Raw genomic sequence first — 14233 nt, 5'->3', positions numbered from 1 at the left:
AATTTATTAGTATAAATAAGAGTAAGAAGTATCCCTCTAGAAATAAATCAAGTTTAAATCAAATTAAATTAAATTAAATCAAATAAAAAAGATAGCTTTGAGTCAAAATTATAATTGTTCGGGAGCACCTGGGGGGCTCAGTTAAGCATCTGCCTTCAGCTCAGGTCATGATCCCAGGGTCCTAGAATTGAACCCCATGTTGGCCTCCCTGATTGGCAGGGAGTCTTGCTTCTTCTTCTCCCTCTGGCCCTCACTGCTGCTCCTGCTCTCACTTGCTCACTCTTGAATGAATAAATTAAAAATCTGAAAAAAAATTATAACCGTTTTTTCTTAATCTTTCTGATTTTATACTCATACTTCATAACAATATCATCCACTCCATCCCTACAGACATCCACGATTTCCCCCACACATCAGTACCATTGTCTCTGCTAATGTGTCCTAGTAGATGTTGGACCAGGGGAAGATGATGTAAAATTGTGGCATGAAAGATAGAGTAGAATGTGTGCTTCTACGAGCAGATCACTCCATGAGGGAAAAGGGAGGATGACGAAAGAGCTCTGCTCTATTCCTGCTCTTAGCCTCACTAATTGGATACACATTGCCCCTTCCATGAAAAAAAAATAGTAAAAATGATTTAGAGAGGTTATGGAACCATAAGGATGACCAGGAAAGAAGTTTCATCCTCCTCCCTCCCCTCTACACACCCAACACTAGGTTCTGGATGTCCTGGGTTCTGTCAATACATACTAATGTGACATCAGGCAAGAATGCTAGCCCTCTTCTGGATCTCAGATTTTTCCTCTCCCTATTAGGGATGGTGCTTCCCTCCTTGCCATGCAGGACTGCTGTGCACACAGAGGATGAATAAGTATGTCAAAGGCTTTGCAAAAACATGAATGCTATAAAAAAGAATGAAACCTTGCCACTTCCTACAACCCAGATGGATCTAGAGGGTACCATGTTAAGTGAAATAAGACAGAAGAAGACAAATATCATATGATTTCACCCATATGTAGAACCTAAAAAACAAAACAAGTGAACAAACAACACAGAAAGACTCATAAATACAGAGAACAAATTGGTAGTTGCTAGAGGAGAAGAGAATTGGGGAAATGGAGATTAAGAGGTACAAACTTCCAGTTATAAAGTAGATAAGTCAAGTGGTGCCTTTTGGTACAGTAGGTTAAGTGTCCGACTCTTGGTTTCTGCTCTGGTTGTAATCTCAGAGTCCTGAGATTGAGTCTCACAACAGGCTCAGCAGGGAGTCTCTTCCTCTGTTCCGCTCCCTCTCCCCCACCCACATGCACCCTCTCTCTCATTCTCTCTAAAATAAATACATCTTAAAATAAAATAGATTAGGCAAGGGTATGAAAAGTATAGCCTAGGGAATGTAGTCTTGGAATAATATATCATGCAGTGATTACTGTTTTGAGCATTTGTGCAAGGCATAGAACTGCTGAATCACTATGTTGTACAAATGATACTAATTTAACATTGTGTGTCAACTAAAATAAATAAATAAATAAATAAGATAGATAGGGGTGAGGAACTAATATAAACCTTTGAAGCTCAAAAAGAAAATATTATAAACACTAAAAAATCATAAGGTATTACTAACGTGTGGCAACTGCAGGCCTTTGATTGCAGGGTCTGCAATCCAGGAGATTGGCACACATCCTTTTAGAAGGGTGATCAAGAGGGCTCTGTAGGGTTACTCTACTATTTACACTTCTAGCTTGGTAGCTTCTGGCACCTAACAGGACTGCTCATTGCCTCCTGGGCACTCTTCTGTGATTGGGAGATGAGAGGCAGTGCCATGAGTACATGGTAATGGTCAGTACAAGGTTGTGGTCTCATTTCCTGAGAGTCAATCTTCATCCGAGAGATGGCTCACAGAGAGGGAACACACACTTTCCTATTCATTTTCTCGTTCTAGTATAAAGCTTATATTTGCAGCAAGGTACTCCATCCCTCCTTCAAAGTTGGAACTAAGGAATCTCTGGATATGAAGGATGCCAAGCCTTTCGGGTATGAGGATGTGGAGAGCCCCGCCAAAAATAGAATCAGTTGGAGATTGCTAGAACAGGGCAAAAGCAGGGTTGGTCTGATGAACCCAGGGTCTGGGCTGGGCAAACCAGCCCGATGCTTTCAAGACCAAAAGCTTCCCAAAGGCTGGGGTGGGGAATGGATTAGGAACCTCCTATCGCCTAAATAATTCCTCTGTGCCCACTGTACTGTTTAAACTTTCAATTGCTCTGAAACAGTGGTTCTTGACCTTGGATAAACATCAAGAGCTCTTGAGGGGCTCTGAGAAAACAGCAATGACTGTCACCTCTCTCTCTTCTCCTTCACAGATGGAGCATGGGGTCTTATATGCTTTGTGTTTGTTTTTAATTTTTTATTTGGAAATGATTTCAAGCTTAGGAAAAAATTGCCAGAAAAAGAATAGTACAAAGAACATCCCCATATACCCTTTACCAAGATTCACAGGTGCTTAACATTTGTCCCATTTGTTTTATCATTTGCTTTCTATATTTAATTTATAAAATAAAATGCTTTGTGAGTAAGACATCATTTTTATGTTCTTAAAAGAAGACCAGTTTGGGGGTGCCTGAGTGGTGCAGTCAGTTAAGTGTCTAACTCTTGATATTGGCTCAGGTTATGATCTCAGGTCATAAGATGGAGCCTCATGTGTTCGGCTCCATGCTCAGGGAGGAGTCCGCTTGAGATTTTCTCTCCCTCTCCTTCTGCCCAACCCCCATCCCTGCACATGCATGTTTTTTCTCTCTGTCTCACTCCCTCTGCCAAATAAATAAATCTTTTTAAAAAAGTAAGACCTATTTCAAAGTGCATTACCTCAAAATAAGGATATATTGGTGCATAGTTACATAGCATATTTTCAACTCTAGAAAATTCAACATTGACATAGATGCTTTTAATTTCTCTATCATCACATTCCAGTTTATCAGTAAACTTGACTGTCTCGCTGCAGCATTTTTCCCCCTCCAGTAGAGACTCCAGTCTAGTATCAGGCATTGCATTCTAGCTGTCATCTCACTGGTGTATTTTTAAAAGCTTCCCAGGTGATTTTAATGTGCACCCTGGACTCTGAATCACTATGTAAATGAATATTTACTACCCTAACACATATTGTCTACCAAGTGCAAAATATTGTGAATAAAGTAGAGTTTATGATTTTAAGGGACATACTATATACAAATCAACTATGATATCAGATGGACAAATATCATGAAAGAAATGTTAACCAAATCTGTAGGAGGAAATTTTAATTAAATTTAACAAGCTTACTGAGAGTTTACCATGTGCCAGGCATTGTATAAACTTCTGGGAAAAAACAGATGTAAGAAAAAATAATGAATGCACAATGTATAATTAATGAATACATGGTTAATTTCAAAAGCAAGGTTTTTCAAAGGCTTTTCTTGGGGGGAAGTGAGACTTAATAGATAAGTAGGACTCAACTTTTAGAGATGAAGACATCTCAGGAGAGGAAGCATCAAGAGGAAAATGAAGGGAAGTGAGTGAATCAAGTAAGCAAAGAAGTGTACTTCATTGTCACTCAAGAACTGGGCACATGGGGTTGGATTGGGTTTTCCCAGAAAAGTAGGCTGAACAATATAAGATGATATTGTCACTTTAGAAAATAGTTCGGCAGTTTCCTCAGGAGTTAAACATAAATAGACAATTCAGGGACACTTGGGTGGCTCGTTGGGTAAGTGTCTGATTTTGGCTTAGGTATGATCTCAGAGTCTAGGGATCCAGCCCCATATCAGCTCCCTGCTTAGTGAGGAGTCTGCTTCTCCCTCTCTCTCTCTGCCCCTCTCCCTGGCTCATGCTCTTTCTCTCTCAAATAAAGAAAGAAAATCTTTAAAAAAATAAGATGTAATCCAAAATTCTATTCCTAGTTATCTACCCAAATGCAATGAAAATGTGTGTCCATACAAAGACTTGCATAGGAATGTCATGTTCGTAGCAGCATTATTTATAATAGCCCCAAAGTGAAAAGGACCCAAAAGTCTGCCACAGAAGGTGCACATCCATGCAATGGGATACTACTGAGCAATCAAAAGGAATGAATGCCTGACATATGCTACAACATGGATGAGATTTCCCAACTAAGTGAAAAGCACCAGATGGAAATATCCATATATTGTATCATTTCATTGAGATGAAATGTCTGGGAAAGACAGATTTATAGAGAAAGAAAGTAGATCAATGGTTGCCTGGTGTTGGTGTAGGAATGGGGACTGACTATGAATCGACAGGTTTCTTTGGGATAGTAAAAATGTCCTAAAACTGGATTGTAGTTATAGTGTAACAACTCTGTACATTTACTGAAATGTTGAATCATACACTTAAATAAATGAATTTTATAAGGTGTAAATTATACTTCAATAAAACTGTAAAAATTAAGTTATTAAAATCAGAAAGGAAATAAGAATAGTAATCTTAGGAATGAAATATATAATTATTGAAGTTCTAAAACTTAAAACTCTAGGCTGGACAAATTATTTAGAGGACTGGCAAACAGAAGGACTGGATCGAGGAATTCACCAGGATGCAACAAAGAGGCAAAAAAAAAAAAAAAGATTTTTATCACATTTCAGGATATAGATGAAGAGGCTTCTTCACTAACCTAATGCAATTCCAGAAAAGAGAATGTAGGCAATGACAAAGAATCAATATTTGAAGAGAAAAGCATTGATAATTTTCCAGAATTAAAGAGAGCACACCAGTCATGAACAGGAAGCACACTAACTAACATCTAGAAAGTTCTGGTGAAACTGCTGAACACCAAAATAAAACAAACACAAATTCTAAATTCTGTCAAGAGAAAGGCAGGCTGACTATGAAGGAATGAAACTTAGACTGGCAGTAGAATTTTTACCCGCAACAACCAGTGCCAGAAAACCATGGAGTATCTTCATCACTGCACTCTGGGCAAATAACTGTTCACTAGAATTTTATACCCAAATAAATTATCACCCAACACTTAGGGCAAAATAAAGACAGTTTCAAACATACAGAAGTCCTTCCCCTATCCAGACCTCAAGAGAAAGATTATTAATAAATGAACTTCAGCTAGAAGAAAAGTGAACCCAAATGGAAGGCTTTGGATTCAAGAAAAAATAGTAAGAAGTGATGAAATGTCAGTGGATTTAATTAATGCTTGATTATAAAAATGATTTTTTAAAATATTATTTATTTATTAGAGAGAAAGAGTGAGCATGAGCAGGGGGGGAAGAACAGAGGGAGAGGGAGAAGCAGATTATCTGCTGACCTCAGGACCCTGTGATCATGACCAGAGCTGAAGGCAGAAGCTTTACTAGCTGGGCCACCCAGGCACCCCTGTAAAAATTATTTTTAAATTTAAAAAATTCAAATACCCTACCCTAGACAACAATGGCAAGATGGGAAAGGATAGGACTGTTAAATGGGTAAAGTGCACAAAAAATCTGTTGCAAGAATGGAATACCTGGGTGGCTGAAAGGGTTGAGCATCCAATTCTTGATTTCAGATCAGGTCATGATCCCAGGGTCGTGACACTGAGTCCTGCATGGAGCCCTAGGCTCCATAGAGAGTCTGCTTAAGATATTCTCTCTCCCTCTTTCCCTTCACCCTCCCCTGCTCCCTCTCTCTCTCTCTCTAAAATAAGTAAACAAATCTTTAAAAAATATTTTGCAGGAAGACAGAATTACATAATAACTTTGTCAGAAAAAATTATAGTTAAGTATGTATGTTGAAAAATAAGAGACAATTCTGAGAAGAACAGAAATAAAGCCTAACACCCTCAGACGAGCAGTGGAAAATGAGGGACTATGGATCATTTTATTAATCCAATAGAAGGCAGGGATGGAGAAAACGGAAGAATGAAAAAGGATGGTAAATGAAAAACATAAAACATGATAAAAGAATGAGCCCCAATATATTAGTAATCACCATCAGTGTACAGGGATTAAATTCACCTGTCAGAAATACAACTAAAATAGAACTTACAGGAAGATTCAATATAAAAAGATGCAAAATATGTGACATACAAACATTAGCCAAAAGAAAAGTAGAATATTGATATCAATATTAAAATGTCAAATATAAGCAATTAACATAAAAACCATGAAGAGAAGCACTACATAATAAGAATCAATTATGATTTCTAATGCAAAAATATCCTTTGAGAAACACAGCCTACTATGTGCTAGGGATCGTGCTGCTTTCTTCACTGCTGTATCTTCAGTGCTCGTCACGTAAAAGGTGTGCCATAAATACTTCTGAGTGGAATGCTTAACTCCTTGTATTGCAATGATCTGTTCATGTGTTATATACACAGGGGTAGGGACTGTCTTAATCAGCTTTATGCCATCAGTATTCAGCACAGCACCTGGCACACAGTAGGCACTCCATCAATTCAAACTGAATTCAACATTCATCTCTTCCATAAAATCTCCCCTAACTGTTCCTGACCATCACGACTTACCCTTTGTTTCTACTTCTGTAGAACTCATAGTTTGAAATACTCAATTTAGCAATTGATTCTACCGTAGTATCTTTTAGTTTTCTTTCCATATTTCAAACCTTGTGTCTCCAGAAACATTTTAGATTCCTTAAAGACCGAGATGTCTTATACTGTGCCTAGCACCTGAAGTCAATACTTTGTAGGGATTGATGTCACATTTAGATAAATGTAGATTAGATTTGTGGCCAGCCACACATGCCAAGATCTCAGGGGGTATCTCCATTCCCTTTTTTCTATCCTTGACTAAAGATATCACTGTTTGGAGATAGGCTCACATGCAAAGAATGTGAAGAAGTTGATGGGAGGGGCGGGAGAAGGCAGGTAATGCCCAATTCCAAGTCTCTATCCGATCTTCCTCTGGCCAAATAGAGAGAAAAATGCCTGTGAACCTTCAAAAAAAATGGATGTGGGGAGGTGGAAGGAAGATAGGAAAGAGAGTATGTCTCATAAACTACTGGACAGAATCTGGACCTGACCCTTCCGCTAGCAGTATGTTATCAGGAGTTTATTATGAGATCAAAAGGAAACCCCAAGGCAAACAGCTATACACACTGGGACCTTGTAAGAGAGGGATGTTGCTTCCATCTATACAAGGCACAGGAGGGACATCTACAACAAGGAGCTCTAGCTCCTAATAGGGAAGCTGCAGAGGGCTAGCAAAAGGCAGGGTGGTATTTTCTTGCTGGTCTTCATCATGTCCCAGAGAGATTCAATCCCGTCCCTGGGAAGACTAGGGAGATGGGCCGGCTGACCTCCCAAGGTCTTTTGTATTCCGATAATTAATGGGTGAATCGTGCACTTCTCCATTTATGCTCTTACACACATCTGCACCCAGTTTGATAGTAAGTCCCCTGGGCTGCCTTCCAGGTCTAGTACAGTGCCAGGCAAGCTGCTGGCACTCAACAAATGGCTCAAATATTTGTTGAATGAAGGAATAAATTAATCAAGTGTTTAAATAGAGCCCACATGACCTCTCCAGCTGTAAAGTACAGCGATGAATAAAATCACAACATTCCAGACACAATCATTTGAGCAGAGCTGGTAAAGGAAAACACACGCGTGCATAAACACACACACACACACACACACACACACACACACACACACCAGTACTGATTCAACTAGGTTTCCCACCTTGGGAGCACAGACCACCTGCTCAGCGGCAGTCTGTAGGAGTTTCCTCGGCAAGGATCCTCTCTCAGCTGCTTTAGGATGGTGCTTCCAGAAGGTCAAGTTACCAAGATGTAGGACCGCTCCCCTGACCGGTTGGCCTCCTGGACAAAGTTTCTGCCCGGATTCGGCCTGAGCCTCCCCAGGGCGCGCCCGCCCTCCCCCAACCTGGGGCCCCCAGGGCGCGCAGCTCGCCGGCCCGCAGCGCCTCGCCTTACCTTGGTGAGCTGGGCGATCTTTTTGCACATTTTCACGTGCATCTCGGGATCCCAGTCCATTCTCCAGTCGGCGGCGCCGCGGACATCAGCTTTGGAGCCCTGGCAGGTCCCGGACGCGTGAATCTTGCCGTTGAGGACAGAAGCCATGGCTAAAACGCGTCCAACACTCAAGGGCTCTCGCTCGTGTTCTCGCTGCCCGCGATGTGCACGTGCGTGTGCGCGCGCGGGCGTGTGAGCGTGTGGGTTTTCTCCGGAGCGGGGGGCACTGCAGTCCGGCCTCCCGCCCCGCCGCCCCGAGCGTCGGCCTTCCCGCGGCCCGCGCGCCCCCTCCCCGCCCCCGCGCTCGCTGGCTAGCTCGCCACCTCCGCGGGCACCCGCACCCTGCGGCGAGACGCAGAGGATCCGCACGTGCGGCTCGCGACCCGCGCGCCGCTCTCCGGCCGGTGCGGGTTTCGCCTGCAACAGTAGAGCTTCGGCGGCCAGGAGCCGCTGGCCTTGGAGAGGTTCGCGCTGGCCCCGCGCCGCGCTCCTGGACACGTGGGTGGCTCCAGGCTCCGGACTCAGCGGCGGCCGCCCCCGCCCGCGGTGGGCATCCCAAGCCAAGGGAAAATTAGAGCCGGCCTCAGCCTCGGGCAGCCGGGGCGCACGGTCTGGGAAGGGGCCCTTGGCGATGTTCTCCGGGGCGAACGGGTAGCGAGGGACAGGGCACCTTGACCAGCACACTCCGCCAGAGGCTCCAGAGCCCCGGAGCACGGCGCGGCAGGCGGAGATGAGCTGGGATGGGATGGGGGCGGGGGGGCGCGGGCGGGATGTCAAGAGTGTCAGGAGAGAGGCAGCGAGGTAAGAGCAAGTCGCGGGGACGCGACGAGGTACCGGGACCTGGGCGCACAACGTGGACCCCGGTCAGGGCTGCGGGTAGCACCCCCATTCCCCCATCTTGGGGAGGAGCCCGGACGTTGCGGGAGGATTGCCAGAGATCAGCGAACAAAGAGAAAAAGCCAAAGGGGCGGCCAAGGAGCTGGTGACAAATCTGGGACGAGAAAGCGCGGAACCCGTAGTACAAGAAGCGGTAGGAGCACAGAGGAAAAGTCATCAGAGAGGCAGAAAGGATGGTAGCAGGTGTGGGAAAGGAGAAAGCAAAGAAGAGTGGAGTAGTTGAGTAACAGATGGAGCTGAAAGTCTCAGTAAGCCGAGCTCAGTGAAAGGGAAGTGACTCATCCGTATCCACACTCTTGGCCACTGGCCAAATGGGGCCAGAATCTTGTCGTCAGGATTAAGAGCTTGTGCCTTTTTGTTTTGTTTGAGTGGAGGAGTTAGCGACCAAATTTCTTTGTGGCTTGCTTTCTCTGGTTTCAAACAGTGGGCTTTTGGGAAAGTGACAGCACCTGGATCAGATTTTCCCAACGTGTGAATAACAGCATCAACATAAACAGTTGTCATGCTTAATATGTTTCATTTTACAAACTGCCTTATATCAAGAGTTTTAGTAATCTTGGTAAAGCTGGCAAACTCTGAAGGGTTCCACAGACCGAAATCCCATCCCCGGACACTGCAGGTAGCAATATCCATTTTTAAAAATAGGGAAATCCTTATCCAGAACTTTTGTACCAAGCCAGGCAATTACAAGTAGCCCAGTGGTGTCTGAAATCAAGATATTCCTATTCTAGATTTCTTAATCCAGCCCCATTATACTATACCCGGTAGGAATGGCCAACCTGATTTTTTGGTTCCTAGTCATCATCTTAGGTTCCCTCTCCTAAACAACATCTGAGTTTTCCAATTCATTTAGAAAAAAGAATGCCTGAATCAAAATCCCTGCCAAGAGGTTGATATAGATTCTTGACCCTAGACTAGACACCCTGAGTCAAAATACTTGGGAGTTGAGGGCACAGAAATCCACATTTTAAACAATCTCCCTTTAAAGTAGTTTTTGCAGGGTCTTAGTACACATTAAATTTTATAGGAATTCAAACTGTAAACTAGAGGGAAATTAGCCTTTCTGGTCCAAAACTTTACCAAAAGTTGTTCACCATTTTGGAAAATCATATCATCAATTGCCACAGGGCACATGCTATTTGGTTGCCAATACAACACACTTGTATTTAACACATTCATGGTGAGTCTACTTATATGTACAAGCATGTGAATACTACACTATGTCATAAAGTTAGTCATATCAGATCATTTATATATTGAAATACATATTTAATTATAATTTACCTTCCTTTTATTTATCTTATTGTCAAGAAATTATGCTGATTTTTAAAAATGTATGTGCTCATTTTTAAAAGTATCTCTTAATTTCAGTATAGTAACATGAACATTAAAAAAAGTGAAATTGAGTCTGGATAGGATTGAGAATCACTTCTATAGATGATCAGATACACACTAAAGTTTGGTAATACTGCTATCTAACCCCAAGTTTTACTTATTTAAATATGATCATATCAGGTCTAGGGGCCAAAATATTTTCCAGTGCAATATTTTATGCTTTCAACTTTTTTAAATAAAGATTTTATTTATTTGAGAAAGAGAGAAAGAGATAGAGAGAGCACATGCACGCGCCAGCTTGCATAAGTGGGAGAGGGGCAGAGGGAAAAGCAGACTCCCTGTTGAGCAGACAGCCTGAAACAGGCTTGCTTCAAGGACCCTGGGATCATGACCTGAGCCAAAGGCAGATGCTTCACAGACTGAGCCACCCAGGCGCCCCTACTTTCAACTTTTTAATGGAAGGCTGAGAAAGCCTCAGATTCCCTTATCAGGCTTTGTGGGACCACAGCTACAGTAAGGAAGATACTATAAGCTGATCTGTCTCGGAAAGAGTCCTCTGCAGCTGCTGGATTTTCCTACAACTATGATTAGTAGGTCCTTTCACACTATCAGGAATGAAATAGAAGGCAGAAGAGTATTAAGCACTGTATCAAATATGGGGTGTGTGTGGAGGGAGCATTTATTAGACAGACCACTAATATGATCTTGGCTTTGTGCTAATGCTCTTTGCACACAGTCTTACTTCCTCTAAGGTACTTACTGTCATTCTACAGACTAGGAGATTGGAGCTAAAGGAAGGCTAAGCACCCAATTTTAGACAGCTAGTAATAGATCTGGGTCTGTCTGACTTTGAAGGCTATTCTTCCCAGAGCACAATGCTGGCGATCTGAAATTCTTAAAAGCCATAATTGATTTGTTCTTTCTGTAGATTATAAAAATATAAGCTTCTTATTTTACTCCTCTCCCCCAAAAATTCACCTGTGATAAGACAAAATATAAGTAGCAAGGGGACGCCTGGGTGGCTCAGTGGTTAAGCATCTGCCTTTGGCTCAGGGCATGATCCTGGAATCCCAGGATCGAGTCCGACATCAGGATCCCTGCGTGGAGCCTGCTTGTCTCTCTCTCTCTCTCTCTCTTTGTGTCTCTCATGAATGAATAAATAAATAAAATCTTAAAAAAAGAAGCAAGTAAAAAAATGACCTCCAATCCTACACTAACTGTTAATATTTTAGAGAAGACTCTTTTAGACATCCTCTCTGTACACATCTGAAAGATGGTATGTACATATATGCATTTTTAAAACAGAAATGGGATATTGTACATCATGTTTTTGAGCCCTATTCACTCCATATAAAATAGACATCTTTTTCCTCTTTTGTTAGTAAAGATCTGCATTCCCACTTTAAGCAACCAGTATTCCACTAAATACAAAGTAATGTATTTATTCTATCCTTAATGAATTTTTTTATATTTTAAGCAAAATGCTTCATATCTGTCTGCTATGTATATTTTTTTCTTTTGGGGGGAGGGAGAGGCAAGGAGACAGAGAGAAAATCTTTTTTTTTTTTTTTTTCAGAGAGAGAATCTTAAGCAAGCTCCATGCCCAGCACGAAGCCCAACATAGGGCTTGATCTAATAACCTTAAGATCAGAGCCTGAGCCAAAACCAAGAGTCAGATGTTCAACCTATGGAGCCGCCCAGGCACCTGAGAATATTCATTTGTTTTTTGGGGTTTGCTTTTCGTTTTTTTTGTTTTAGATTTTGTGTATTTACTCATGAGAGACATAGAGAGAGGCAGAGACACAGGCAGAGGGAGAAGCAGGCTCCCTGTGGGGAACCAGATGCGGAACTCGATCCCAAGATCCTGGGATGATGAACTGAGTCGAAGACAGATGCCCAACCACTGAGCCACCCAGGTGCCCCTTCCCTATCCTAAAGGACAGGAAAAACCAAAAGGACGTATGAAACTCATGTGTTTAAGTATAAAGGGAAAACAAATAGCTTATGAGACAGAATTGTTAAGATGAGTACAGTATACTACTTATAGTATACTTAAAATATACTATAAGACATGATAAAGATATAATGGAATACATGGAGAAAGGATGGAGCAAACAAGAGTGTTACTAACTGAAAATGATGGAAAGGCCAAGTTGTGAGTCAAGATGATACCACCTTCAGGCCAAGAGCTGCATTATCCCCCCACATGCAGTTCATGGTTGACGCCCATCCTAGCCCCATTTATGTTCTGCCCCAGAAAAACATAAGCAGATCTCTCACCAGGCACACTTGTCCCTGCACATTTTTGATAGAAATATGAATCTGCCCTCTGAGCCCTCTATCTGCAGAGCCCCCTTGCCAATTTCAGCTGTGGTCCTCATGATAGCGCTATCAGAAGTAAAATTTGATGCAGCGGACAGGACGTAAGCACTACATAACACAGGATTCACGTAACAGGGTCCCCCCAGTTCCCTGCAACCTTATCCTCAGTCTTTAACTGTCACTATAACACTGTCTTCTATTGAAAAATGATTCACGAAACTATGATTTGAGCACTTTGATTTGGGCTCCTGAGTTTCCTGTCCATGACATATGGGACAGCCTGTCTGAGAGTGTATTTGGAGGTTACCACTGCATCAAGGTAACCTCCTACACAACATTGTACATGGATCCTTGCACACATGTGCGAGCACTTCCATAGGAATAAGTCCTAATATGCCAGTTTTAATAAGTCAACAAATTTTAGATGTTGATATGTTTTGGTATACCATTGTCTTGAAGTTATTCCAATTTACACTCTCATTAATAGGGCATAAAAATGCATGTTTTCCCATACATTTGCCAAAACTAGCAGCAACTGCTCTTCAAATAGTTTCCATTTTATTTTTTTTATTTTTATTTATTTATTTTTTTTTAATTTTTTTTTATTTATTTATGATAGTCACAGAGAGAGAGAGGCAGAGACACAGGCAGAGGGAGAAGCAGGCTCCATGCACCGGGAGCCCGACGTGGGATTCGATCCCGGGTCTCCAGGATCGCGCCCTGGGCCAAAGGCAGGCGCCAAACCGCTGCGCCACCCAGGGATCCCGTTTCCATTTTAATAGGTGAAGAGTGTCTCCCCCCATGCAACATTTGTGTGAATATTAGTAGGGCTGTTGGAATACCTTTCCACATATTGATCAGTCGTTAGAATTAAACCTTTTTTTTTTTCATTGTTTTCACCAGGCTTTCTTCCTTGTGTTGAAATAACTTTATAGGTTCAAGACAGAGTACTCAGAGTGCCACGTCAGGAAACTAAAACTTGAGATAACTTTTGGGTCCTTTGCCTAACCAGAAACACAGTATATACAGTCAGCCAATCCTCAAATGCCAAGCCAACTCTTAGCTCTGTACTTATTTCCTCTTCCTCTTTCCTCCAAACAAGCCTCACTATGTGGCCTCAGCCACTCAGATATTTTCTATTTTTCTTTTCCCTGTTCTTTATTCTGTTTTTTTTTTTTTAAGATTTATTTATTTATTTGAGAGAGAGAAAGGAAGAGAGCAAGCACTCAGGGGAGGAGCAGAGGGAGAGATAGAATCTTAAGCAGATTCCATGCTGACCACAAAGCTCCCCATGGGGCTCAATCCCACCACCCTGAGATCACGACCTAAGCCAAAACCAAGTTGGTCGCTAACCGACTGAGCCACCCAGGTGCCCCCCCTCCTTGTTCTTTATTGTCTATCCTTATAAAAGCTTCTTGCCTTCTACCCCTTTAGCAGTCTCTGAACAGAGAAAGTCCATTTCATGAAGTTTTGTATTACCTAAATTGTCTTTAATAATTTTTAACACTTATTACAAGATCTTTCATCATAGAGGCTTTTAGCACTGGGCTTATCACATGTATTGCAAACATTTCCCCCAGTTAGTGATTTATTTTAAGTTTCTTATGCTTGTAAAAGGATATTTCCAAGATAAAACAAGCAGGCTTAGCTAAGAGAGTCTCTTTTTAAAATAGGGTTGGGAGGGGGCACCCAGGTGGCTCAGTCGGTTAAGCAG

The 14233-nt window shown here is 42.1% G+C and overlaps 1 protein-coding gene across 1 annotated transcript in view; it reads right to left on the bottom strand.

Annotated features, from left to right (window-relative positions):
• The window catches only part of FAM184B (family with sequence similarity 184 member B), a 131561-nt gene extending 123315 nt beyond the window's left edge, over positions 1-8246 (bottom strand). Inside the window, exon 1 of the mRNA XM_038533310.1 lies at positions 7927-8246. Coding sequence (XP_038389238.1) covers positions 7927-8073 — 147 coding nt within the window. The 5' untranslated portion in view covers positions 8074-8246. The remainder of the gene's footprint in view (positions 1-7926) is intronic.
• Positions 8247-14233: the final 5987 nt, after the last annotated feature.

Source organism: Canis lupus, chromosome 3, assembly GCF_011100685.1.
Source record: "Canis lupus familiaris isolate Mischka breed German Shepherd chromosome 3, alternate assembly UU_Cfam_GSD_1.0, whole genome shotgun sequence".
Classification (NCBI taxonomy): Eukaryota; Metazoa; Chordata; class Mammalia; order Carnivora; family Canidae; genus Canis; species Canis lupus.
This window is presented reverse-complemented; position numbering and strand designations above follow the sequence as displayed.